Source organism: Topomyia yanbarensis, chromosome 2 (genome assembly GCF_030247195.1).
Source record: "Topomyia yanbarensis strain Yona2022 chromosome 2, ASM3024719v1, whole genome shotgun sequence".
In the NCBI taxonomy this organism is placed as follows: Eukaryota; Metazoa; Arthropoda; class Insecta; order Diptera; family Culicidae; genus Topomyia; species Topomyia yanbarensis.
The window spans coordinates 45,993,573-46,021,446 of NC_080671.1; the positions used below are offsets into that span (position 1 = coordinate 45,993,573).

General features: G+C 38.6%; 1 protein-coding gene across 1 annotated transcript; it reads right to left on the reverse strand.

Annotated features, from left to right (window-relative positions):
• Positions 1 to 27,765, reverse strand: LOC131684191 (uncharacterized). Its single transcript, XM_058966849.1, has 2 exons — positions 27,300 to 27,765; positions 1 to 933 (listed from the first exon to the last, which is right to left on the reverse strand). Exons 1-2 carry the CDS (start codon positions 27,312 to 27,314, stop codon positions 160 to 162), a joined length of 789 nt encoding a protein of 262 aa, XP_058822832.1. The 5' UTR covers positions 27,315 to 27,765; the 3' UTR covers positions 1 to 159.
• Positions 27,766 to 27,874: the final 109 nt, after the last annotated feature.

Here is a 27,874-nt window from a genome sequence, read left to right on the forward strand (position 1 = left end):
AATTTTCAACGATGGGGGCGTGGCAACTAATGAACAAACGTTCTCCCTATGGGATCTATTACAATTCAAATGCATTCTCTGCTAACGAACTTTCTGCATTACAATTTCTGCTAGGAACAACCTGTGCTGCAAAACATCTACTGCCCCAGCTTCCCTTCCTTAGTCGTGGTTATGGCCAAAGTGCAGTGGTCCTGGTCTGTGTTTTTGATTTTTACGAGCTGAGATTTCGGAAAGGCTTTCGCGGTGTTGCTGATGGCTGATATACCCAAGGGATCCTGATCCGAGCGCAACACCGTTGGGACCATGGATGTATCCAAGTGATCCCGATCCAAGTGCCACGGGACCGTGATTTTTCGTCAGCAATGGTGAATGGTTGTTCAGTGGTAATCCGAGTCGGGGATTGAAACCAATGGTGGTAGAATATGCCAAATTGAGCGGACGGTTGTATACATCTGGGAGTTCGTTGCTAAAGTAGGACGGAGAAGGGTTGTACGTGTCGGGCTGAAGCAGACGGTGACGTTCGATATCATCGGCGTGATGTTCTAGGACGGAGTACTGTTTGAGAATGCGGCCATCGGCAATGTAGGTTTCTTCATCGTTGAATCCCAGATGGTTGCCACCGATGAATTGAAACGGTGAACCGTAGTTGGAGTATTCAAAGTAATTGTTCTTGTAGATGTTGTGCAGCGAGGGCTTCGAATGGTAGGATGGGAAGCCCGATGGGATCGGTTTGATTATTTGATCAAGTATCGGTGAGTCAGACGAGTAGATGACCGACGGTTGGAATGTGGTGGGATGGTGAAATGAAGTGGATTCGGTTACCGATACGAAGGGATCGGCAAGGTCGTACAGCAGTCGTTTTTGCTTAATTCTGGCGGCAAAAGTCTGCACGTGGATGGCACAAAACATCAAAAGTGTTGAAAGCAGTAGATTCTGAAAATAAAATAAAAAATTCTGGCATGACAAGGAATCACATATTTCAATTAAACGCTATGTTTATCCGAGCCGTTTCCTTGGATTTAAGAACACAATTGACCATATAATTTTACAGCCTTCCCAGTCCAACTAAGCAAACGTCTTGTAGAACATGTTTTCGGACAAACAACAAACCATTCAATTAAATGTTTGCGAGATCTGGCAGATAAAATCAAACACCTTTATAGCTGCGATCGATGTCGAAAGTCACGAAAAAGAAATAAGCGAATATAACTCAGCTGACTAGCAGTCCCATTGCACGCACGTGGCCTGGCGCATATCTATACAGAAAAGCAGATTGGGAAATGAATAAAATCATGTCTCTGTTGAACTTCTTGACATCTTTGATTCGTTTAGTTTGGCTCATTTCATTATTTTTAAATTAATTATCACTACTTATCGCAATTGGATCAGAATTGTGAATTGGATTTGTAACAGTAGTAATGCACCGTGTATAGTCGCTCATTTGTAATATATACTTAAATTAACCACGCACATAATCTCACTGTGTGGGTTTAATATCTCCCTCCAATTACCCATTTTCCACACACTCGTGAGTTTCTTCTCTCCTAATAGCCCGTCCACCAAGCGCCTTTTTATTACTTTAAAATAATTGACTTAATCACCGGCGGTTAGTAGCTTCACGATCTCCGTGATTCATAAGATTTGGTTGCCAGTTCCTTTCATGGTGGCTGGCGGAGGCTGCTGTTTACTGAATTAATTCGTGACCAGCTATCTACATTTAAAGACAAATTCAAGTTCGACAGCATGGGGCTTATTTTGTGAATCGAGCAAAGGGTGTGTTCCTCCGGTCTAAAAGCCCTTCAATCTCTATCAGCCGGCAGCGCATCGCCGCGGTTGCTGCTCAACGGAAAGCATTCAGAAGTCACTGCCAGCCAGTCAGTCAATCCTTCTATTCAGTGGCGATCAGTAATGCAGCACGAATCGTTAGCGTTGATCTTTCAATTTGGTCGCTGATTCATGACCATGTTTCGTGTCGTGTGGCTATTAATATTTCAAGCCGAATAATTAAATATAATTAGGAACCCTTACGATGGGCCCACCTTGCTGACCAGGAAAGCCCGATCCTATCCAATATCCAGAAGCACTATGAGGTATATCGGTTGGAAATAGACGGTCGGTCGGTGCCTTTCTATTCGCCCTTGTTTAAGTGAAGTTTTAGACGTTGATGAATGTAGGCCACAAGCCGTCGAGGGCGGAATCTGTCATCGAATTGATGCAGTTATTTGTAACAAGCCACCAACGGTATGAATGTACTCGTACTTCACAGTGGCCTCACAGATGACAGGCTAAATGTGCAAGGCGCAGGGCTTGGGAGTGGCACACAATGTACAATGTTAGATTGTATCTGACACGTAAAGTGAACGATTAACGCAATATTTGTCAATTATCGGCGTCTTTCACTCAATCATTTGAAATTCAACTACTTGAGATGGAAAACTACTCGACAGCATTCGTGCGTAAACTGCTATATTGATTGCTTTGTGTGAAACAAACCATTTTGGGACAACCCCCCCCCCCCCATCTTCCCAACGCGACCGGGGATGAAAAAAAATAAATATGTTTTACAATTCTTTTAAACACATGTATTTACAAAATGTTTGACGGCTTTTATTTACATTTTTATTTTAATAGCAAATTGCGAACAAAATAAGCCCATTTCATGACAAATATCGCGTAATAATTTTGTTTTGAGTTTTATATGTCATGGAACATGAACAAAATATCTCTCAGTTCACGATGCTGCAGCTGCCCATTCTAAGAAGCATACATTCAACAAAATTACTAAATTTTGTTTGGTTGCATCCGAAGAGAAAACTTAATTCAGCTAACAAACTAAGTCTACTAGTTAGCAAGATTAGCTAACTAATGTAGCAAGTTAAATCCGCACACACACAAACTTACCACATTAAAAATTCCATGAACAGTAACTTGTGTGAATTGAAATTTATTTCTCTGGGACCATCCATAAATGACGTAGCATTTTTTGAGTGATTTTTAACACCCCCTCCCCCATCGTAGCATTTCGTCACAAACTTCTAAATACCCCCTGGTAATTACGTAGCTTGACGGTAACTCTACCCCCCTTGTCCCCGCAAAATCTTGAAAAAAAAATAAAAAACGATGATAGTTATTCCCCTTTAAAAAAGCTACGTAGCATGACAGGACCCCCTACCCCCCTGTCGTCACACATCATCACAAAATACAAAATTCCCCCCTCCCCTATATAAAGCTACGTCATTTATGGATGGTCCCTCTTGGGAATGGAGGAACATCAAATTGTTTTTTTTTCTAATCAATGGGTTTAAATTCCCGTAAAAAAAATCTTAATGCTACGTTGTGCAACTTCTGACCCTGCCCTCTCCCTCGTCACACTTCGTCACACATCGTCACAAATTTAGTACCGTAAACCGGGGTGACTTTGATCATCGGGGTGACTTTGATCACTCGAAACTTTTTTCGTAGATCGCTTATTAAAGCAGAATAGTCTACCGAATCATTTTAGTTTGAAATGATTTTTACTCTAAACTTACGAAATACTAGTTTGTTATACTTTTTGAGTATTTTGTTCAGTTTTTGGGTACAAAAACTGCAAAAAACCGAAATTTGACTTTGCCTTATTTTTACGAAGCTTCATAAAGTGTCTATTTTTTATAAAACAAATAAAGCTCAGATTTGAGCAAGAGTAATAAATTACAAGCGAGATTTTATTTTCCTTTAGAGTGGGATGTACCAAATTTACTTTTAAGAGTTTGTTTATTTTAAATACAATTTTTTGTGAAACTAGTTGGCAATTATTTCAAAAAAATTTAAGCTAAAGCTCGCAACTTTTTTTATTGTTCAATATTCCAACGTGTTAAAATGGATGAAACATTTTGTACATTGATAAAGTAGTGAAATAAAACAATTTTAGTAGTTTTAAAGGTTTTCAGAATGTTTTATTCTAGTTGGACACAAATTATACGAATTTTGGTTACTCGAATTTTACAGTACATTGAATGCTTTGTATAATACCAATTAACATCTTTTTAACAATGAGTATCTATCCAGAATTAGTTAAAGCAAACATTTGAATGAAAAACATTGACATCAATATCTTAATGTGGGTGAATATGCAAGTCATCAAAGTCACCCCGGAATACGAAAACGGACATCAACTTGAAATCATTTTTGGAAAAATGTCTGTAAGCGTACAGTTTTAGGTAAAACCATCCAATCTTGTTCTCCTTACATCAGTACATTGTTTAAAAATATTAAACTTGAAAAAAAATGTGTTGCGTCTAAAAATATGCAATGATTACTTCGAAAAGTGATCAATGTCACCCCGGTTTACGGTATACTCCCATACCCCCCAAAATGCTACGTCATTTATGCATGGCCCCAAAGATTGTTTGACAGAATAGTTATTTGGTCAAATTAGCAGAGGTGAACCGATGCAAATCTGTACTGGAACGGTACGTGACATCACAACGTTTGCACAACCTGTGAGATTTTGATTTCCTGCACACAGTAAATGAACCAAACCGAGTTTTGGTTTCAAAAACACAACCAAATGCATGAGTACCGTGTCCATTAGGGCATTGCAAAAAAAAATTTTTTGAATTCTCAAAGGCCCCCCTCTCATATTGTGACAAATGTCAAAGTATGCCAAATTTCACATCATTTGGACAATTTTAGACTCCCGCCCACTTCGCTTGAAATTTTTTGAAATTGGTACTATGGGAAAATATGGAGGAAAAATACATTAAATGCTATAACTTTTGAAGTAGCGATTAGAAAATTACAATTTATACCTCTTTTGAAAGGAAATAATCTAAGTATTTGAATGAAGATATATTTGTTTCTAGAAAAATACGGGAAAGTGGGGTACTGGGTCATTTTGGCCCCAAAATCCCCTATTTTTAATGATTTTTCTGCTCCGTGATGCAAATCATACATATTTTGTAGTTTTTCTAATATGAAAAAATCTCAGAAATCGACGAGAACCCTTTTGACCTTAGTCCGAATACGAGAAGTTTGGGTTATAGGGCTTTTTGTCAGTCATATTAAATTTTATCATTTTCTCATGCATATATCTCTATTATTCTTCAATAAATTTTCATAAAATGTAACTTATTGAACGTGTAAAATTCTGAGGAATAAAACAAAACAAAAACGTTAAAGGTAAAATTCAGAAACATCAAACTTTTTGATATTTACTCTACAAATCTCATTTTTTCATTATTTGTCCTAATACCTCAACTTCCCCTATTTTTCCAGGAATGAAACTTTTTCATGTGATCCCTAAGCATATTTTACACTAAAAGTAGTAAATTAAATAAGAATTTTGTTGTTAAATGGAGTTAATATGTGCGATTTTATGATAAAAATGTGAAATCGACAATATATGTCAGATAATTTGATGTTCCTGAATTTTACCGGTAACGAATCTATTTTTGTTATAATCTTAAGAATTTTCCACGTTCAACAAGGTATAGTTTATGAAAATTGAGTGAAGAATAATAGAGATATATTCACGAGAAAATGATGAAGTTTAATATGAATGACAAAAGGCCTTTTAACCCCAACTTCTCGTATTCAGACTAATGTCAAAAGAGTTCCGTTCGATTTCTGAGATTTTTTCACATTAGAAAAACTACAAAATATGTATGATTTGCATCACGGAGCAGAAAAATCATTAAAAATAGGGGATTTTGGAACCAAAATGACCCAGCACCCCACTTTCCTGTATTTTTCTAGAAACAAATATATCTCCATTCATATACTAAGATTATTTCCTTCCAAGAAAGGTATAAATTTTAATTTTCTGATTGCTACTTCAAAAGTTATTGCATTTAATGTATTTTTCCTCCATATTTCCCATAGCACCAATTTCAAAAAATTTCAAGCGAAGTGGGCGGGAGTCTAAAATTGTCCAAATGGTGTGAAATTTGGCATCTGAGCTTACTTTGACATTTGTCACAATATGAGAGGGGGGGCCTTTGAGAATTCAAAAAAAAAAATTTTTTGCAATGCCCTAGTGTCCATGTGTGCACGCGTGTTGATTCATGTTTATGAGCCATACATGTAGCCAGAGTGGGAGCCAATGGGCTAATGACCTACCTCCTCATTGAAATTTTTCAAATACGGAGGTTATTAACTGTTACTATGTTTTAATTGCCGCAAGGTTCTACTGTATCGATTTTGTTGGCTATTTTCGGCAAATTTGAGACTAAGAGAAACGAAAGCAATGAAATTGAAAGACGGATAGGTATTCTAGAGCGAATCAGTTATAAACTTAGAACGGAAAACTAGAACTAGGCAGGCTCATATGGGCATGATCGAAAGGAAATGTGAAGAATTTTTTGCCTTCTGCATAGTAGGAGTTGGGCGTTCCACCCAAGTCTACCGCATGGTCTATGGTAGAACATAACTCATCATCATGTTTTACCGCCGGCGTCGGCGGTAAAACATGATGATGAGTTATGTTCTACCATAGACCATGCGGTAGACTTGGGTGGAACGCCCAACTCCTACTATGCAGAAGGCAAAAAATTCTTCACATTTCCTTTCGATCATGCCCATATGAGCCTGCCTAGTTCTAGTTTTCCGTTCTAAGTTTATAACTGATTCGCTCTAGAATACCTATCCGTCTTTCAATTTCATTGCTTTCGTTTCTCTTAGTCTCAAATTTGCCGAAAATAGCCAACAAAATCGATACAGGAGGTTATTAACGTCCGGTCTTTTCGCATAAGATACATAAAAGATTCGTAATGTGAAACATTTGCTAACTGCGAAAATGGAGGTTATGCTGACGGAAGTCGTCTTTATCGAGTTCTACCATGTCAGGCATTCAGTGCTGATAGCGTTCAACAAATTAGCCCAGGAGAAACCAGTCATTTTGCATAATAACTTGTAGCACGTGGTTTCTGTGACGCCGCTATAATTAAGATCATCATATATATGGACGACGAGAAAATCAATGCTCGGCTACAAGAACTGATTCCACTCAGACCCGGTTAGTCAGGTTGGCCCCCACCATAGGGGGCGCTGGAATGTTGATATGCTTTGTAAAATAAGTGGGATGTCATAAAATAAGTCAGTAGTGTCATATTTAAGTACAAACTAAATTATAGTTCGAACCGAACAAAAAAGTCAATATAAACAACAAAGGGCGCAAAACTGATACTCAACCAAAAGCACCAGACGACCACGCTACGACCCTGTCAGTCCCATTCAAATTTATTGCCAATAAATGATTATGTTCTCAAATGTTAAAAGGATAAAAAAGTAAATGCTTAAGTTGCACGACACGAACATTTCAACTGAAAATTTAAAAAAAAAATGGCGAAAATATTGAGAATTTTATCGCTCGTTTTCTCAGTTTCATAGAAATATAAATGTGATACGATCTGCATTTAATGAAAATAAAGTAGACCACCAGACAATTTTGTGGAGTAAGTTAATCGATTATCATCGAGGTAACAACCATATGCCGAACAGCAAGAATTAAATTCTCCTCGGTGCCGGGAGGAGTTTAGCGCTGCACTGTACTGCACTAAGTTGATTTGTGGTGTTTATGGAAGCGCTAGAAACTCCTTGTTTGAACTCAAGTTTCTAAGACTACAGGGCTGTTCGTTTCGGCTTTATGTCAGTGCTATAGTTGACGGTCTCATAAAAGAACAATTTTATCCTCTACAAGAATTTTCATCAGCCTATAGTTTTTAGGAGCAGTTACAGATATCTTCACAAGGGGATCCTCAGAGCCGCACTCTTCCTGGGCCAAGATAGCATATCAATTTGTCGTGGTGAGTGGGGTAGCTCTCTAGTATTTCTGCAAAATAGTGCTTGTAGTATCATTTAAGAGAACGCTTCAGTTTCTTCAGGCGCAGTTTGTGCGTGGGGCTTGGCAACCAATTAAGTGGATTCTTTCCACAATAGGCACATTTTTCAGCATTTCCAATACAAGAGTCATTCCGATCCTTTTCTGCGCACTTGACACATCGGGAGCTTATTGTTATAATGGCCCACCCGTTTGTGTTCATTGCAATGCAAGATGCGTGGTACACATAGTGGATCAGAAAGAGATGAACCTCGTCGAAAAAACATAATTAGGCATAACAGTTACATCCGTCGTTTCCAATGTCACCCAATACAAGTTTGAAGGGGCATTCAATTTTGTTCTGTCCTGTGCATTTGCTATTTAAAATCAACACTCATGGGGGTCCTTTAGACAGCGAAATCGAATGGGTGAACAAACCGCCAATTCCAACTTTGTGAGCGGGTGAATAGACGCGGTGGCCCTTCGTAAAAGGAATACCGGCAGTAAGATCGTTTGCTTGCTTAAGACAGGCCGTACTTTCGAGATATCTGTCACGGCTGAATATTCCTGCGCCAGGTCTCTCCAAACTATTTAGAATTGATCTGAAAGAAGATCATGGTTGGAGGATACCGATTTTCTAAGCAACTGGAACAAAGAATGTAAAAAACCTATACATATGAGCAGTTGATCATAAAAGCATTTTTTTCACTCGCTTGTGCAAAAAGATGGGTAGGTAAAGTGTGGGACATGGCAGGAATGTCGTGGCGGCACTTGAATTTTAATTCAAATATATTAATATACTTCGTAAACGGTGAATTATTGCGACACTTTCAAACTTGCGCAACTGTTTTCATACCAAACAAACCAAATTTTGCCCAGTTTCTTTTTAAAGTATATTGTTTACATTTGCGAAGCTTTTCAGTTGTCAGTGAAAATCCAGTCGAGATAGAAGAAAATCAAAAATCAACCAATAATAGACGGCTCTGATGGTTGAGTGGTAAACGCGACCGCCACTCACCCCAGTGGATCTAGATTCAATCCCAGCCGATGTTGTTGAGATTTTTTGTGGTGAAAAACCTTTGGACACGACGTCCTTCGGAAGAAAGGTAAAGCCGATGATCCCGGACCATGTGTTGACGGGCCGAAACACAGGATCTAGATAGGGGAGTCGCCTATGATTTTCGCTCAGTGCGGACAGAGCCCGACGAAAATAAACAAAAAAAAAATACAAAGGGGTGCCAAGAGGACCATTATAAAATTCATATCACATCTAGGAAGTAATTTTCGTATTTCAAATGGTGTTTTTATGGTGAGAATCTAGGTTGGCCGACGAATTACCTCTTACCTGACCCTGCCCGTACAAAACATAATGCGATAGTATCACTACACACATTTTTTTATTTCGATTATAGAGGTTTTAACCTTAAGGTCATTCGCCTCTTCGGGTTAGAGAAATCTGTTATGAAAAAATTCTAGCCCTATGTGCGGAGTTGGGACTCGAACCCAGGTGCGCTGCGTACAAGGCAATCGATTTACCAATACGTTACGCCCACCCCCACACATTACATCTTTGCATATCCATAGTTTTCAATATCATTACCTGAACCACAAACCACTGTCTAATTTGTGGCAGTTGTTTGTTCAGGTAATATTGAGGGCAAAAGCTGTGTCAAGTATCTCAACATTAACAGCCAGCACCATCATTGAGGAAGTTCACGCTCGTAACCCGTAAGGGTATGAAACAAGTATGAAATCAGATGTTCACGAACATGAACCATGATAACAAAATCATGGGTGCGTTTCAACTTCGTCTCAGAAACCGACGCTAACTTATTGTCGGAATAAATTAGCGCCGGCTTGACGCTAAATCCCAAAACCGCAAACACACTTTGTGTTTCAATCGAATGACTGATCAAACGTTATGTCATGTCCGAGCAGAAGTTCAGTTTATGCCGATGAGACACAGCAAAGCCGAAACTTGCCTTGGCTTAGCAGACCAATGTGAAAGCACTATGCTATACACTCAGGTTTTTTACGCAGGGGATACAGGCCGCTTAAATGAAATTCGCTTAAATGAAAACCGCGTAAATTTTAAAATTCGGGTAAATGAAAACCGCGTAATTTTAGAAATCCGCGTAAATGAAGACCGCATAAATTTAAGAATCCGCGTTAATGGATACCGCGTAAATAAAAAAATACGCGTAGATTAAAACCGCGTAAATTCAAAAATTCGCGTAAAAACAGCGTGAAAAATACCGCGCGAAAAACTTCTTAAAAACCTGAGGGTATTCCTCCCTAAGAATTCAGTGATTCAGTCGATCGTTCTGGTTGTATTTGTTCCGCTCCGCAGCTTCTTGCTCACTCATAAAACCTATTGCCTATGACATAATTCGTGTAGAATTAACTAGGATCTTATGTATTGTTTTCGACATCGAATACCAATTGTAGTTATTTATATAGTGGTTCGTATCAGCATACCACTTGTCAAATTCTTCTAAATTCACTTCTTCTAAGCTGTTGAGAATAGCCAAAATCGCAGCCAGGTTTGTAACCATGGTTTCATCGAGTTCTAATGATTGTGCAAGCAGTAGCGGTTTTGCAAATAATTTCTTTTTTTTTGCGTAGCGCTCCAGTCGTTGTCGATCCGAATCCAATCATCAATGGGATTGATACCAATTAAACTGTCACGACTCGTGGTGTTGTTTATATTTGACGTTGAAAAACAAAAAAACGAAAAGTTTATTTTGAGATATTTTGTAGTATTTTTGATGCACTTTTGAAAAAGAAAAAAATTAGATTCTACTTTTTGCAACCTTCTGAGTTATAATCCATGGAAAACCATCATTTTTATTTTAAAAAATAACCGTAACGAAAAAAAAAAACATCGATCCACATTTTTCATCAGAAATATGCGCAATGAAAAGTACTAAAATTGCTTTATAGACAGTAGACATATAGAGTAAATATTTAAAGAGTAATTGTTTTAAAACAAAGTTTTTCAGAAGCACCCTAAGTTAAAGAAGAAAAACAATCACATAAAAACCGATATAGCTGCATTACATGCAAGAAAGCTTCTTGCAATTTTTGCACATTACCAGAACGCTTGCAATTTTCGCTCGTATTTATTGCATTAATAAAAGACACCTTTACCGCGTACGTTTTGGGTGTATCAGGGCACCAACGAGCTCACGTACTTTGAAAACTTTCAGCAGAAAAATATGTTACACGGTTGCGTTTCGGCTTCGCATACACACTTGTTCAAGTGCAAAGACTAGTTTTGCCAAAAAAATTTCGCCCTAGTTTAGCCAATTTTCCTCCTTAGGGTGAAATATAGCATAGTGCTTTCGTATAGGCCTGCTAAGCCAAGATAAGTTTCAGCTTCACTGTGTCTCATCGGCATAAACAGAACTTCTGCTCGGACGGAACATTACGTTTGATCAGTCGTTCGATTGAAACACAAAGTGTGGTTTAGTTTTAAGGGATTTGCGTCAAGCCGGCGCTAATCTATTCCGACAAAAAGTTAGTGTCGGTTTCTGATGAGGCGAAGCCGAAACGCAACCGTGTAACAAATAAAGATTTGTGCCCTTCAAGTGCAAAGACTGGTTTTACCAAAAAAATTTCGTCCTAGTGAGAAATTTTGGTGTTTAGTCAATTTTCCTCCTTAGGGTGAAATATAGCATAGAAAAAATATGGATTCTATAATGGAATGAAATACATTTCTCAAGTATGAAATAAAAACGATAGTAGAACCTGTTCGCACCACGCAATGGACGCATTTTATACTCTGAACATTATAATACTCAATCATTACATGCACTCTCTAAGCTGATTAAACGTGTATGTTCCACCACAGCTTAATCGCATGAATGACCAAAGCTACGAATGAATGAAAACGTGGCTCGCTATACCATTGCACTACAGCTCCAGAACGAACGAGCCACTTCAGCTATCATTCGGTTGACCTACTTCAGACAGCAGACGTGACGTCAAACAAACGTGGAGAGGCCACGACTGTCATTTTCCCAGACTGCCGCGTGATCGAAAAAGCTCATACGAATCCTGAATTGAATGTTCATAGTTGTGAAGAACCTCCGGTCGCTATGGTCTATCTGGACCCAACGAATTACCTTGATTGGTAGCAACACCGGTTAGGTCGTGCAATTGCATAATTCAAATCGATTTATCTACGCGTCTGGGGCGATCTCGCACACCACGGCTTGCAACCCACTTGATGTGCGTGCACGATCAACGCACAGCTGGGTTTGAGCTTTATCAAAGTTCATGCGCCCACCAGCTGTTGGTGGATAAAGGGGGTGTAACATGAGATTAAGTTAGAATGGGTGTAGCTTAAGTCGTGAGAGGTTGAGTGCAGCATTAATTGCCAAGCCCAAAGGGCTTTTCAGCATAATTTGCAACATTTTTCTGTTCAAACAATCGAGCTAATAAAAATTAAAGCCATTCAATGATTTGAATACAAAATGTATATTTTTTGTATTCATTCATTGATAATGCATCTGAAGAGTTTACCCCTAAACACAGCAGATAATCCCTAAGAAAACTTTAACAAATTATCAACGCACTAGCTTGATGTCAAACATAAATTATACCCATATTCTAAGTCTCTGTAGCGAGCAAAAATAAATATGTTCCACTGAATGTTGCAATCTACGCAATAAAAGTGTTACCAATTCAAAAAAGGGGACACACAAAAAGCCGCCGCCGGTATCAAATTGACCGGTCGGACTAGCCATTCGACAGTTACAGATCTGCGAGTTGAGTGAAAATACTGGTAGGTTCACTAACCTACCTACAAACAAAATCAAAGTGCTTGTAAAAGCGTTCATACATCGAGCCGACTCCCATGTGCGTACGTCGCCGTAAGGTTTATTGCATTTAGGGGAGAGCGATGTACTTAGAGTACTAGGCTTAGGCTCTGGATTGGTGTGCACTTCAGTGTGATACCAACTTGGTTACGAAAAGGCGGGAAATCAATAGGATGAAAGCAAATCCAATACGAACACCTTCTAACGACAGTGATTTCTAATTTTCTTCAACTACAAAATCGCATCGAAAACAGTCAGCTAAGTTACTGTGATAAAAGATTTTTGCATCCACCTTGACACTAAACTGAGATTATGTCCCTGTCAGTACCTACAGTCAGTTTTTCTATCCGTATAATTTAAATGCATCGAGATACAACAGTCTCCCCTAGCATCAGGGCGAACTGTCCACCCAGCATCTGGCTGGGTCACCTGGCTAAGATAAATATCATACCGGGCCGGCGAAAACATATTTGCCTTCAAACAACTTTTCTATGGCACGCACTTGCACCAAACTGCAGTGATTCTTTAACAAACCGGACTGAATGTCTCTATTGCTTGCTGGAGGTGATAAATGTAGTAGAAATAGATTTACATTCTAAACTAGAGCAATGGATTGAAAGCTACAAACATCTTTGAATACAGTACTCTGATGACAAATGCCGTGGCTGTGGTTTACTAGGAGGTTGATAACAGTTACTGTCTATGATCTATCTCCGGACTAAATCAGGCTAAACGCCATGTGGCATCCAGCGGGTTGAAGCATCTCATTCAAGATTTAATCCACTGGTTTCTGGCTTCCATGTCGTGAGGCGCCACAGAAGACAGGAGTCTCTAAGGCATTTATATCCGTGTCGATGACCGAAAGGTTGGAAGAATAAAATATGCCAGTAGCAAATAGAGTAAGGTGATCCTTGCTATTGCCGTATCAAGCAAAACTCCCACACAATGACCTTTTCTTTCTTCGCCAATCGTGGAATTCCAATAATGGTCATGCTGGATTCGATGTAGGCATTTAAAAACTAACGTGTGTTGTAACTTCTAGATGCTGTATAATAAATTATGGAGTTGAAAAATGTAGTGTTTTGATCGGCAATGATTATAGTAGAACACTGTATTTATTATATTTCTAGCTCGCCCAAAATTTTACGACCGGGCAGGGAAGAGGTGTTAAATGTAACTTCCTGCTCCGAAAGTATTACGTATGACTTGGTAAACTTACTCCTAGCGAAAGAGCACGAACCGTCGACATCTGATAATAAATTCTTGATACATAAATATTTGATCATTTAAATGTCTCGTTAGATATCGTCACATAGTGTAATCCTTAATCTACGAACAGGGACCTCCATGAAGAGAGCTAAGTGACTAAGTATTTACAGACCTATTTTACTTCAAGTACGCACCTGCTTACATACAACAGCTGTATTACGTATCTTTTGAGATTCATCGTTCGTTTTACCATTCTATCATTGCGTAGAAGTGTAATAAAAGCTGTCGGTTGTCAGTTATTGTCCCAGTGATATTATTTGAACAGTTTAAAAAACCTGGATATTGTGCACTTTACTCCCGCAGGAGCAGATTGTCACCATTGCCGAATCAAAAAGAAATGGAAAAGAAGAAGTGCGAATAGTGCCACTTTCATTTACGTAACCTTGAACCGAACTAATTTTCTGTAAGTTGAGTTTCATGTAGTCAGCGATGTTGCAGCGGTAATGTCCGTGCTTTAGAAGAAGCACTGCTATCGGAAAAATTATTTGCCAAAAATATGTTACAATAGTATATAGTACATCGACGAATTATTGATTTTTAATTTGTTGTTTATTATTAATTCACAAGTTACAATTTTCTCTAGTAACAAAAATGAATATTCAAGAGTTCAAAGAATTTAAAGGCTAAACGGATACGCAATCCCTGATGGTGCTAGAGAATGCAAAGTATTCTAGACTACACGTTTACAAGGTGTAGAAGACCGTAAATTGGAACGAGTAGAAAAATATCATCTAAAAACCCGCCTCACGAAACTTTACACGCATTTGCTAATCAAATCGTGTTCCACCCTGATGCGTCAAGGTTATTTCCATGGATAGGAATATATCAACGTGAAATTCATGTTTATCGTTGCAGAGAATATTCGAACAAGGAGAATGCCGAAAATTGCTCTGAATCTTCTGATCAGGCAGGCGATTTGTAGATGCGAGAAACGGTCAACTCCTGTTTTGTTGATCAGGTGTCAGGTATGATCTTTTCTATATTTCCATTATGTAAACATTAAAAATAATAAAACGAGTTTAATGATTGCTCGGTAGATATCGTGCAAACAATTAGCCATTGTACGTATTTACGAGGCGGGAAAATATTTTTTCCTCACCAACTGCGTTTTGGGGGTAGTGTATTTCAATTTCGCCATTGTGCACTTCCATGTCATAATTGTAGTTGCTGCCTTTATAATTGCGAACATTTGATTTTGCCATGCTTGTTGCACTTATTGTGAACTTCCTCAATGATGGTATTGGCTGTAGATTTTGAGATACTTGACGCAGGTTTTGCATTTATCAATATTTATTAATATTATTATCAATATTATATGCTATTCGAAAAACCGATAAGTAGTTCCTACATGTGTCCTTCAGAATGGATTTCATTTCTCGCAAATGTGACATGACTCTGCACCTAAGCGGTTCCCGATCTTGTAGCCGAATGTTCGGCTTATCATCTTTTATCATCTTCCATATAGATGAGAAGCTTAACTATAATATTGTCACACACAACTATGTGTTTTAAGCTATTCAAAAAGACTGGTTTTACCTGGTCCATTTTGTTGAAAACTATGAGCGGAATGGCTGACACGGTAGAACTCGATAAAGGTGATTTCCGTAAGTCTAACCTCCATTATCACCGTCAGAAAATGTTTCACATCACGTATGCTCTGTCTTGTGCTAGTAATCAATAATCACAATATTTGACCGGAGCACCACTTCTTGCTTCTGCGACTCATCTCGACAGATTATTACAGCAAGAATTATAGTAACAGTTTCTTTTGTTCGTCAGACTAGCACATAATATAAAAGAAACTGTTTTTGTCGTTCGCTTTGGGCAGAACCATAAGCTACACTGAGTTTCGAGACCATTGTTTTTGGTGGTTAGAAATAGTTGTTGGAAATATCCTCTTTAACTTTCGTCAGTCCGGCTTGAACTGCCGTTCGATCCGGTCACAAATCTTGATAGTTCCTGGTCAACAGCAACAGTCTTTCTCAAAACTATCTATCTCTCAAGACTACCTCCATTTTCTACTCAATCATTTTTTTCAATACTAAAACGTTTTTTTTCAAGACTAAAACGGTTTTTCAAGAGATATTTAATTCTTCTTGAGTTATCTCAGAAAGACCGTGTGTCAAATATTAAAAAGAAACGGAAAAGGGTAACTTCTCCACCCGAAAATCCAATTGGTTGTAGCAACTTATTCGATGGTTTATTCGAATGTGAAGCAGAAGAAATTTGTAAATTATCTCGCATTGCGCGTAATTCCAATGCGAAGAAACAGCAATCTCTTCTGCCGATAACATTGATGATCTTCAACTTCAGAGCCTCTCGAACTGAGTTATCGACGTTGTTTCCGGATGTGAAGGCCCCTTTTCAGATTGGTCGAAGAAAATAATGTCGAGTTACAGCGGATGGCTACAAACGACTGCTCCAGTTTCTTACAAACGTACCACAACCCAGTGGAATTTCCCAAGAGCTTTTTTATTCCATTTTAACCACAATGAGAAAATGTTAGAAAAAGCAAGTTTTATGCTCCACGCACGAGTAAAGTGGCAACATTATAAACGACAAGAGGCAGAATTCCAAATCAAACCCAGTGTTGTAGATGCCAAGGCTTTGGGCATGCCACAAAAAATTGTCATTTGGATTCCAAATGCATGATCTGTAGTGATAAATCGCACACAAAAGAACGTTTGTCCGGTGAAAGAAACCACAGAAAGTTTTAAATGCGCTAATTGTAGCGAAAATCATAAATCGAATCTCTGCACATGTCCTATTCGAAAAAAAATTATAAATTCTCGTTCAAAGCAATGAAAGCAACAAATAAAAATAACCTACTTTTTCAAGTACACGTCAAGAAAACAAGTTTAAACGTGTCTATCCGCTTCAAAATACAAATACAATTTGTCTACCTATACAAGAATCTTCTATCTCCGTCACACCATCCTACTATGGTGTGTCATCTTAAGGTTCAGTGGCAGGCGACAAGACTAAAAAATGATGACTGTCACGCCTCCAATTTCATTCTCACACAATGGTTCCATTGATCCAACCGATTTAGGTAGCATTACGGAAGAAAAATTGAATTTCTTACTGCAATCAATGTTTCAGTTGATGACTGCAATGCTAAATTCTGCTCCATGTTTGAAGCTTTTCAAACTGAGTGGGAAGTTGCTAACAAAATTGTAATGAATTTAAAGTTTAATAATGACTTTAAATAATCATTTAAATTTATTAAATTGAAATGCTCGTTCATTAAAAACGTGCGAAGATGGTTTTTGCAACTACATAATGGTACATAATGTGCATATAGCCGTTGTGACTGAAACTTTTTCAAAACCAAATATTAAATTGAAGAGTAACTCTAATGTTGTTATCCATCGATTTGATCGAATTGTTAGATTCGGCGGAGGAATCGCTGTAGCGATTAATCGCAGAATCAAACATTGCGTCTTACCGTCTCTTGACACCAGGGTGATTAAGAGTCTGGGTATCAAAGTTGTTTTGCTGCAGCGTATTTTCTTTTTCAATGAACTGGCGATCAAATTGATTTCTTGTAAGAAGACTTACAAAAACTTACAAGAAATTCTTCATAAGCAGTAATTTCAAAGCTACATATCGATCCTTGAATAATGCTCAAAGCAATTCCAATGGTAAACTACTTTTAATGATTGCTCTGCTGGCTATTATTCGATTTTTTTCCCGAATGGACCTACGTGCCATTCGTCTGTAGGGAATACATCAACAATTGATTTGGTTTTGACAGATTAAAGAATGTGACTTTGTAGCGAATTGAATGAATCCACATGCTGACTTTGATTCTGATCACCTTCCAGTAATTTTATCGCTTTCTGAAGAAGCTGTTTCCAATTCCATTGGCTTAGAGCTTAATTATCACAAAGTGAATTGGTAATGATGCAAAACTTATACTGAGAATAAATTTAAAAATGAATTTAAAAATGATAAACCTGACATTGATGCTGCATTTCAAAATTTAAGTGATTCTATAGTTGATGCTAGAAATTTATCAGTACCAACAACACAGATAAAATTTAATACTCCTATTACTGACAACGATCTTCAACTTCTGATTCGCTTGAAGAATGTTTGAAGGCGTCAAGAAGAAGAAACCTCAGAAACCAATTCCAGCTTTGAAGGAAGGTGACCACATACTTACCACTTACAAACGAGGAAAAAGCTCAAAAACTTGCTCACAAGTATGAAAGCGTCCATACTATTAATCTCAACTTTGTAAGTCTTATTGAAAATGAAGTCTTACAAAAGTATCGAAATGTTTCTAATCAAGTATTGTCTCTAGACGAGATATTTAAACAAACTGTGAGGGGCGGGCAGAGCATAGTTGGTAAATCTACGGCCTTGTACGCAGCTCATCCGAGTTCGATTCCCAACCCCGCACATAGGGTTAAAGATTCTTTCAAAAGAGACTTCTCTAACCCGGAAAGGGGTTATTGACAGCAAGGTGAAAACTTCTATAATCAAAACTAAAAAAAGAAACAAACTACGATGGGATCAAATTCATCATGAAAAACCTGTTTTAATCCACCTAGAGGTGCAATTGTGCCTTTCTCATTTCTCCAAACTATGATTTAATAGCTGGTTCGTACAATATAACATTACGGAAATATCTTTCATTCTTATTACACTTGGTAAGTATATATAAGAGCACCTTTTTGCATTCATCGCGGTATCGGTTTGAATCGGAGTTTTCTATGTGATCGCACTTCACAACCCGTAACTCCGGAGCCGGAAGTCGGATGGAGATGGAATTTAATATCAGTTTCCGGGGACGCAACACCTTTAATTTGAGACTAAGTTGATCAAATCGGTCTAGCTATTTTCGAGAAACCAATATAACCGTTATTCTGAATTTGGATGCTTCCGGATCCGTCGATGGTGGACAGTGTGGCCAAAGAGACTTTGAATGACTGTTGGTGACCTAGATCTACAAATTTAACAGTTCTGTTTACATTTTGGAAAAAACTTCACCTTTTTACATTCATCGCAGAATTCGTTAGAATCGGGATTTGCTGCGTGATCGTACGTATCACCCTGTAATTCAGGAACCAGAACTCGGATCCACATAAAATTCAACAGCAGCTGATCGACCTTTCATTTAAAATCAAGTTTGTCAAAATCGGTTCAGAAAATTCCGAGAAACCGATGTGGACAAATCAACAAATTTTGTTTTGTAACCATACTCTTCAACTCGTAATCCGGAACAAGATGTCGGTTGAAAATGAAATTCAATAGCAATCTATGGGAATATTATATCTTTTATTTTAATCTTAGTTTGTAAAAATCGGTTCAGCCATCTCCGAGAAACCGATGTGGACTTTTTGTTAACAAATCCGCACATACACACACATACATACATACATACATACATACATACATACATACATACATACATACATACATACACACATACATACACACATATATTTTGCGATCTCGGCAAACTCGACTAATGTTATGAGACTCGGCCCTCCGGGCCTCGGTTAGAAAATCGGTTTTTGAAGCAATTGCATAACCTTTCTATATGAGAAAGGCAAAAGAATAATATTTAATTAGCTTAATAAGCATGAGTTCAATGTTATCTTCATGTGATTATAATTTGGAAAGGTTGGTGGAATGGGTTTGAACGTGTAGGGAATGGGGGGTTAGTAGAGTGGGAGTGGAGGATGCGTCAGAAATCCTTCATCTTATTTCGGTATACGGGATGGATGAAGGAAATGCGGGCGTGAGGGTGGTCAAAGAAGAGGGGAGTGATGAAGGAGGGAGGTGTAAGGGCAAGACGGGGGGGGGGGGGCGGCGACGCAATACTCAACTGCATATTCTGCCTTCCATTTGAGACTTGGTTTGAGAAAATCGGTTCAGTCATCACCGATGAACCGATGTGACTTTAATTGTGAAATATGCCCGGAATTCCGGACTTCCGGAATCGTCGATAGTGGACAATATATTCAAAGAATGTTTGATTGGCAATCAGTGATCTAGATCTGCGATTAGAAGTTATTTGGTGACCATTTCAATAGTTTTTAGCCTCTGAGGTATTACGATTGTACCGATTTATATGGGAAATTCCAGTGTATCCTTACTAACACCCCTGTAACTCCGGAAGCAAGAGTCAGAACCGAATGAAATTCAGCAGCAGTCAATGGCATTACTGTATCTTTCATTTGAAATCAAGTTTGTAAAAATCGGTAGAGAATTCGTTGGGGAATGGGTGTGATATTAGCTTAGGAACTTGGCGGGTTCCCCGGGGGCGTCATGAACCGTCATAGGTGGCCAATGTGGTCAAAGCTACTTTGATTGATCATTAGTGATCCAGACCCGCAAACTAGAGTAATGTTACATCAATTTTAATATGTTTTACATCATTTGAACATCATGGTGGTACCAGTTTATATGGGAATTTGCTGTGTGACCGCACTCTTCAACCCGTAACTCCGGAACCAGAAGTCGGATCAACTAAAAATTCAATAGCAGCTTATGGGAGCGTTATACCTTTCAGATGAAACTAAGTTTGCGAAAATCGGTTCAGCCATCTCTGAGAAAATTGTGTGAGTTTAAATGACACACACACATACACACACACATACACACACACACACACACATACATACACACACACAGACATTTGCCGATCTCGACGAACTGAATCGAATGGTGTATGACACTCGGCCCTCCGGGCCTCGGTTAAAAAGTCGATTTTTACAGTGATTGCATAGCCTTTCTTTATATGAGAAAGGCAAAAATAAAAAACTTGTTTTAATCCACCTAGAGGTGCAATTGTGCCTTTCTCATTTCTCCAAACTATGATTTAATAGCTGGTTCGTACAATATAACTTTATGGAAATGTCTTTCATTCCTATTACACTTGGTAAGCATATATAAGAGCACCTTTTTGCATTCATCGCGGTATCGGTTTGAATCGGAGTTTTCTATGTGATCGACCTCCACAACCCGTAACTCCGGTGCTGGAAGTCGGATGGAGATGGAATTTAATATCAGTTTCTGGGGACGCAACACCTTTAATTTGAGACTAAGTTGAGCAAATCTAGCCATTTTCGAGAAACCAATATAACCGTTATTCTGACTTTGGATGCTTCCGGATCCGTCGATGGTGGCCAGTGTGGCCAAAGAGACTTTGAATGACTGTTGGTGACCTAGATCTACAAATTCAACAGTTGTGTTTATATTTTGGAAAAAAAATCACCTCACCAATTCATCGCAGAATTCGTTAGAATCGGGATTTGCTGCGTGATCGTACGTATCACCCTGTAATTCAGGAACCAGAACTCGGATCCACACAAAATTCAACAGCAGCTGATGGACCTTTCATTTAAAATTTAGTTTGTCAAAAACGGTTCAGAAAATTCAGAGAAACCGATTTGGAAAAATCAACAAATTTTGTTTTGTAACCATACTCTTCAACTCGTAATTCGGAACAAGATGTCGGTTGAAAATGAAATTCAATAGCAACCTATGGGAATATTATACCTTTCATTTGATCTTAGTTTGTAAAAATCGGTTCAGCCATCTCCGAGTAACCGATGTGGACATTTTGTTAACAAATCCGCACATACACACACATACATACACACATACACATACACACATACATACATACACACATACATACACACAGATATTTTGCGATCTCAGCGAACTGAGTCGAATGTTATATGAGACTCGGCCCTCCGGGCCTCGGTTAGAAAGTCGGTTTTTGGAGCAATTGCATTGCATATATAAGAAAGGCGAAAGAATAATATTATTTAATATAATTAGCTTAATAAGCATGAGTTCAATGTTATCTTCATGTGATTATAATTTGCAAAGGTTGGTGGAATGCGTTTGAACGTGTAGGGAATGGGGGTTTAGTAGAGTGGGTGTGGAGGATGCGTCAGAAATCCTTCATCTTATTTCGGTATACGGGGTGGATGAAGGAAATCTGGGCGTGAGGGTGATCCAAGAAGAGGGGAGTGATGAAGGATGGAGGTGTAAGGGCAAGGTGGGGAGGGTGGGGGGAAGGGGCGGCTACGCAATACTCAACTGCATATTTTGCCTTCCATTTGAGACTTGGTTTGAGAAAATCGGTTCAGTCATCACCGAAGAACCGATGTGACTTTAATTGTGGAATAGGCCCGGAATTCCGGACTTCCGGAATCGTCGATAGTGGACAATATATTCAAAGAATGTTTGATTGGCAATCAGTGAGCTAGATCTACGATTAGAAGTAATTTGGTGACCATTTCAATAGTTTTTAGCCTCTGAGGTATTACGATTGTACCGATTTATATGGGAAATTCCAGTGTATCCTTACTAACACCCCTGTAACTCCGGAAGCAAGAGTCAGAACAGAATGAAATTCAGCAGCAGTCAATGGCATTACTGTATCTTTCATTTGAAATTAAGTTCGTAAAAATCGGTAGAGAATTCGTTGTGGAATGGGTGTGATATTAGCTTAGGAACTTGGCGGGTTCCCCGAGGGCGTCATGATCCGTCATAGGTGGCCAATGTGGTCAAAGCTGCTTTGATTGATCATTAGTGATCCAGACCCGCAAACTAGAGTAATGTTACATCAATTTTAATATGTTTTACATCATTTGAACATTATGGTGGTACCAGTTTATATGGGAATTTGCTGTGTGACCGCACTCTTCAACCCGTAACTCCGGAACCGGAAGTCGGATCAACTAAAAATTCAATAGCAGCTTATGGGAGCGCTATACCTTTCAGATGAAACTAAGTTTGCGAAAATCGGTTCAGCCATCTCTGAGAAAATTGTGTGAGTTTAAATGACACACACACACATACACACACACATACATACACACACACAGACATTTGCCGATCTCGACGAACTGAATCGAATGGTGTATGATACTCGGCCCTCCGGGCCTCGGTTAAAAAGTCGATTTTTACAGTGATTGCATAGCCTTTCTTTATATGAGAAAGGCAAAAAAAATATGAAAGCTCCAAATTATGATGAAATTTTTAATTTTTAATCGATTTTCATGACGATTTTACCAGCGGTGTGCAAAAAACTACTACATTCGATTTTAAAGATGGCTTTTCAAGGCTTTCTCATTTGAACCTTAATGCATGATTCATTGTGCAGGTTGGATAGAGAAGAAACATGATCAGAAACACAGGAACAGAAACAGATGTCAAAGCAATATCTCGTGTAGTCACTTGTTATAATTTTCTGTTATTTTGATTACTAATGAGACCAAATTTATAACACCGCTTACTACGAACATTACATTCCGTTGTAATTGTATTATTGCATTCTGATCGGAAAGGCCCTGCTTGACCCGAGTTGGCATAGATTCATTTGAATAGCAGTTTTTGCCTTTCTCACATAAAGAAAGGCTATGCAATCACTGTAAAAATCGACTTTTTAACCGAGGCCCGGAGGGCCGAGTATCATACACCATTCGATTCAGTTCGTCGAGATCGGCAAATGTCTGTGTGTGTGTATGTATGTGTGTGTGTGTGTATGTGTGTGTGTGTCATTTAAACTCACACAATTTTCTCAGAGATGGCTGAACCGATTTTCGCAAACTTAGTTTCATCTGAAAGGTATAACGCTCCCATAAGCTGCTATTGAATTTTTAGTTGATCCGACTTCCGGTTCCGGAGTTACGGGTTGAAGAGTGCGGTCACACAGCAAATTCCCATATAAACTGGTACCACCATAATGTTCAAATGATGTAAAACATATTAAAATTGATGTAACATTACTCTAGTTTGCGGGTCTGGATCACTAATGATCAATCATAGCAGCTTTGACCACATTGGCCACCTATGACGGTTCATGACGCCCTCGGGGAACCCGCCAAGTTCCTAAGCTAATATCACACCCATTCCACAACGAATTCTCTACCGATTTTTACGAACTTAATTTCAAATGAAAGATACATAATACAGTAATGCCATTGACTGCTGCTGAATTTCATTCGGTTCTGACTCTTGCTTCCGGAGTTACAGGGGTGTTAGTAAGGATACACTGGAATTTCCCATATAAATCGGTACAATCGTAATACCTCAGAGGCTAAAAACTATTGAAATGGTCACCAAATTACTTCTAATCGTAGATCTAGATCACTGATTGCCAATCAAACATTCTTTGAATATATTGTCCACTATCGACGATTCCGGAAGTCCGGAGTTCCGGGCATATTCCACAATTAAAGTCACATCGGTTCTTCGGTGATGACTGAACCGATTTTCTCAAACCAAATCAAATGGAAGGCAAAATATGCAGTTGAGTATTGCGTAGCCGCCCCTTCCCCCTCCTCCCCACCTTGCCCTTACACCTCCCTCCTTCATGACTCCCCTCTTCTTGGATCACCCTCACGCCCAGATTTCCTTCATCCACCCCGTATACCGAAATAAGATGAAGGATTTCTGACGCATCCTCCACACCCACTCTACTAAACCCCCATTCCCTACACGTTCAAACGCATTCCACCAACCTTTGCAAATTATAATCACATGAAGATAACATTGAACTCATGCTTATTAAGCTAATTAAATATTATTCTTTTGCCTTTCTTATATAGAAAGGTTATGCAATTGCTCCAAAAACCGACTTTCTAACCGAGGCCCGGAGGGCCGAGTCTCATATAACATTCGACTCAGTTCGCCGAGATCGCAAAATATCTGTGTGTATGTATGTGTGTATGTATGTATGTGTGTATGTGTATGTGTGTATGTATGTGTGTGTATGTGCGGATTTGTTAACAAAATGTCCCCATCGGTTACTCGGAGATGGCTGAACCGATTTTTACAAACTAAGATTCAAATGAAAGGTTGCTATTGAATTTCATTTTCAACCGACATCTTGTTCCGAATTACGAGTTGAAGAGTATGGTTACAAAACAAAATTTGTTGATTTTTCCAAATCAGTTTCTCGGAATTTTTTGAACCGATTTTGACAAACTTAATTTTAAATGAAAGGTCCATCAGCTGCTGTTGAATTTTGTGTGGATCCGAGTTCTGGTTCCTGAATTACAGGGTGATACGTACGATCACGCAGCAAATCCCGATTCTAACGAATTCTGCGATGAATGTAAAAAGGTGATTTTTTCCAAAATGTAAACACAACTGTTGAATTTGTAGATCTAGGTCCCCAACAGTCATTCAAAGTCTCTTTGGCCACACTGGCCACCATCGACGGATCCGGAAGCATCCAAAGTCAGAATAACGGTTATATTGGTTTCTCGAAAATGGCTAGATTTGCTCAACTTAGTCTCAAATGAAAGGTGTTGCGTCCCCAGAAACTGATATTAAATTCCATCTCCATCCGACTTCCAGCACCGGAGTTACGGGTTGTGGAGGTCGATCACATAGAAAACTCCGATTCAAACCGATACCGCGATGAATGCAAAAAGGTGCTCTTATATATACTTACCAAGTGTAATAAAAATGAAAGACATTTCCATAAAGTTATATTGTACGAACCAGTTTGGAGAAATGAGAAAGGCACAATTGCACCTCTAGGTGGATTAAAACAGGTTTTTATACAGGTTTTTGTAAGAATGCATGCTGCAAGCAATCAAATTTTCATCTTAGTGATTTACTATTTAAAAGAAAATTCTTTTCAAACAGTTTACGAATACATATTAAAGAATTTCAAATCATGCATCAGTAAGATCGGTAAGAGTGATGTGGGCAAAAGTTAGTTTACCCTTCCGCTTTCTAATGCGATACAGCGCATATCGCTGACATGATCGATTGGGTCACTTGCGTCGTGTTGTTAGGTACATAGCACTAGGTTCCTTTTTTGGCGGACCTAAACTGAGGACATTTTCAACCCTTCGGGAGTAGATAAAGATGCGACTAGCTGAATGTTAAGAAGGCCCATGTAGATAAACTTCTGTCCAGAACGTTAATTGATTAGTAGGCAGTAGCATATATGGCCTTCAAAGTTGGCTGGTAAGCTGTCGAAGACGAAAGTCGCTCAGAGAAACCACCAACATCGAAAACGGAAGATAACATGGACAGAGAAACAGAGAAAATCGTCACCTTCAAACTAAAAGTAATGTGCCGTGTCAAAATAAGACTAAAAAAGAAAAAAACGTGGAGAAAACGCGTGAGTTTTTCCACAGCGACCGTCGTTGTTCATGTTTCCAAGTGATTTCTAATAAAGTGAAATTTTTGTATGGTATTGTGCAACAAATTGTGACGGAGGACTTTTCTATATCAGTAAGAAGAATGTCTCAAGCTTTCAAGAGAGAAAGTATTTCTGGTTATCATTCTGTTAATATGCGTATTTCTGAACCCCCTCTTTCCAAATTCCTTCTCGACAGAGAAATGACAAGAAAGCCAATGCCAACACGGAATAACTCTCCGAGAAAGGGGAGCGTGTCATCTGAACCATTATGTTCTATTTTCTGATTTCTATTGCTTGCTGGAGGTCATAAATGTGATCGAAATAGCTTTACTTCCTTAGATTCAGTAAACCCTTAGTAGCCCAGGACAATAGAAATAAAATTGAAAATTCTCATACCCACCCTTACGGTATCAGAGCCTGCGGCTCTGATTTAAACATGAGTAAAATCTGTAAAAATTTACTCATTTCTAAAGCGGGTATAAGTTGGTATAAAAAAGCATCAGAATATGTAGAGAAAAATCTAACAAAATAATTAAGTAACATTATAAATGATCAAGTACTGTCAACTCGAAAATTGCAGGAAATCTTACACCAAATAACTTTGACGAAGAACATATAATCATAACGCTATGAGTATTTTATTAATGTAGTTTCGATCATAGCTCCCTAAACGTTCCAAATAGTTAACTGAAAGCTGGTTAGGGATAATATAGAATGAGGATGTCCAAGTTCTGGAGAAAAAAAACCATACATCACATTTCATCCTAACTAAAACAACAACTTGTGCATAAATAATTATAAAGCCCTCACTGTGGCTTTTCAGATTTCCGAGATTATACTCACCTAATAAACAATTTTCCAACCATAAAATCTATCAACAAATTATAATATGGTGTCGATGGAAATAGATTGTGCAGTTTAACATCATGCACAAAGCTTAACCGTTTACAATATTCCTGCAAAGCTCCAAACATTGTCAGGTACCATCTTTCATTACACAAGTGCAAATTTAAGACAGACGAGACGAAAGCAACTGCATTCAACTGTTAATAGGCCAGATAAGATTTAGTACTACCCCGCCATCAGTTCATGAAACAGTGAGCACTATATAAAAAATTGATGCTGTCAATAGAATAAATTGCTTTCCCACTGAAGCTGTTGAAACAATACTTTAATAAAACAACTTCACGACCAGGGGCCATTAAGAATAAAAACTTATACAAAAAAGGACGCCGATCCGCTATTCCCAGACGCCAGGGAAACCACAATTTACCATTTTCCTATTCATGATCTTCCACAGATGTTGAGACTTCTGCGACCGCTCGAGAACCGATGCTCCTTCAGAGGCTTGCTGTGAACTGCTGATGCGGTGCCCCGCAGATCGCTACGGGCAGTTAGTCCTAACCTTTTGTTGCCACGAAACTACCATCGACTGTCTACCATTCTGTGCTCACACAGTAAATCACGTTTTTCCGCTGCACTTTGGTGTAGTTCTAGTTCACGCTAACCGCAGAAGATTCCAATCGATGACAATACAAATAACTGATGTTGAATTTTTTCTTGGTTACTACCCTAGGGACACAGTTAGCCGCACTTGATCAAACTATATTCGCGAAATATGTCCCAACTTGGACATTGCTCACGATTTTTTCACCATCCCATCCGAAGCTTCAAGACGGTTGGAAGAACTCCGTGAACGAGGATCGTCAGCCCGACTAGAACAATTTCGCGAACAATTAGTAGATACTGTAGACAATTTTCAGGTACGCGATCACATAAGCAACCCAACCGGCGAGAGAAGTTATTACAGACTGAAGGTACAAATTTAAACTGGAAACGTTTGATCCT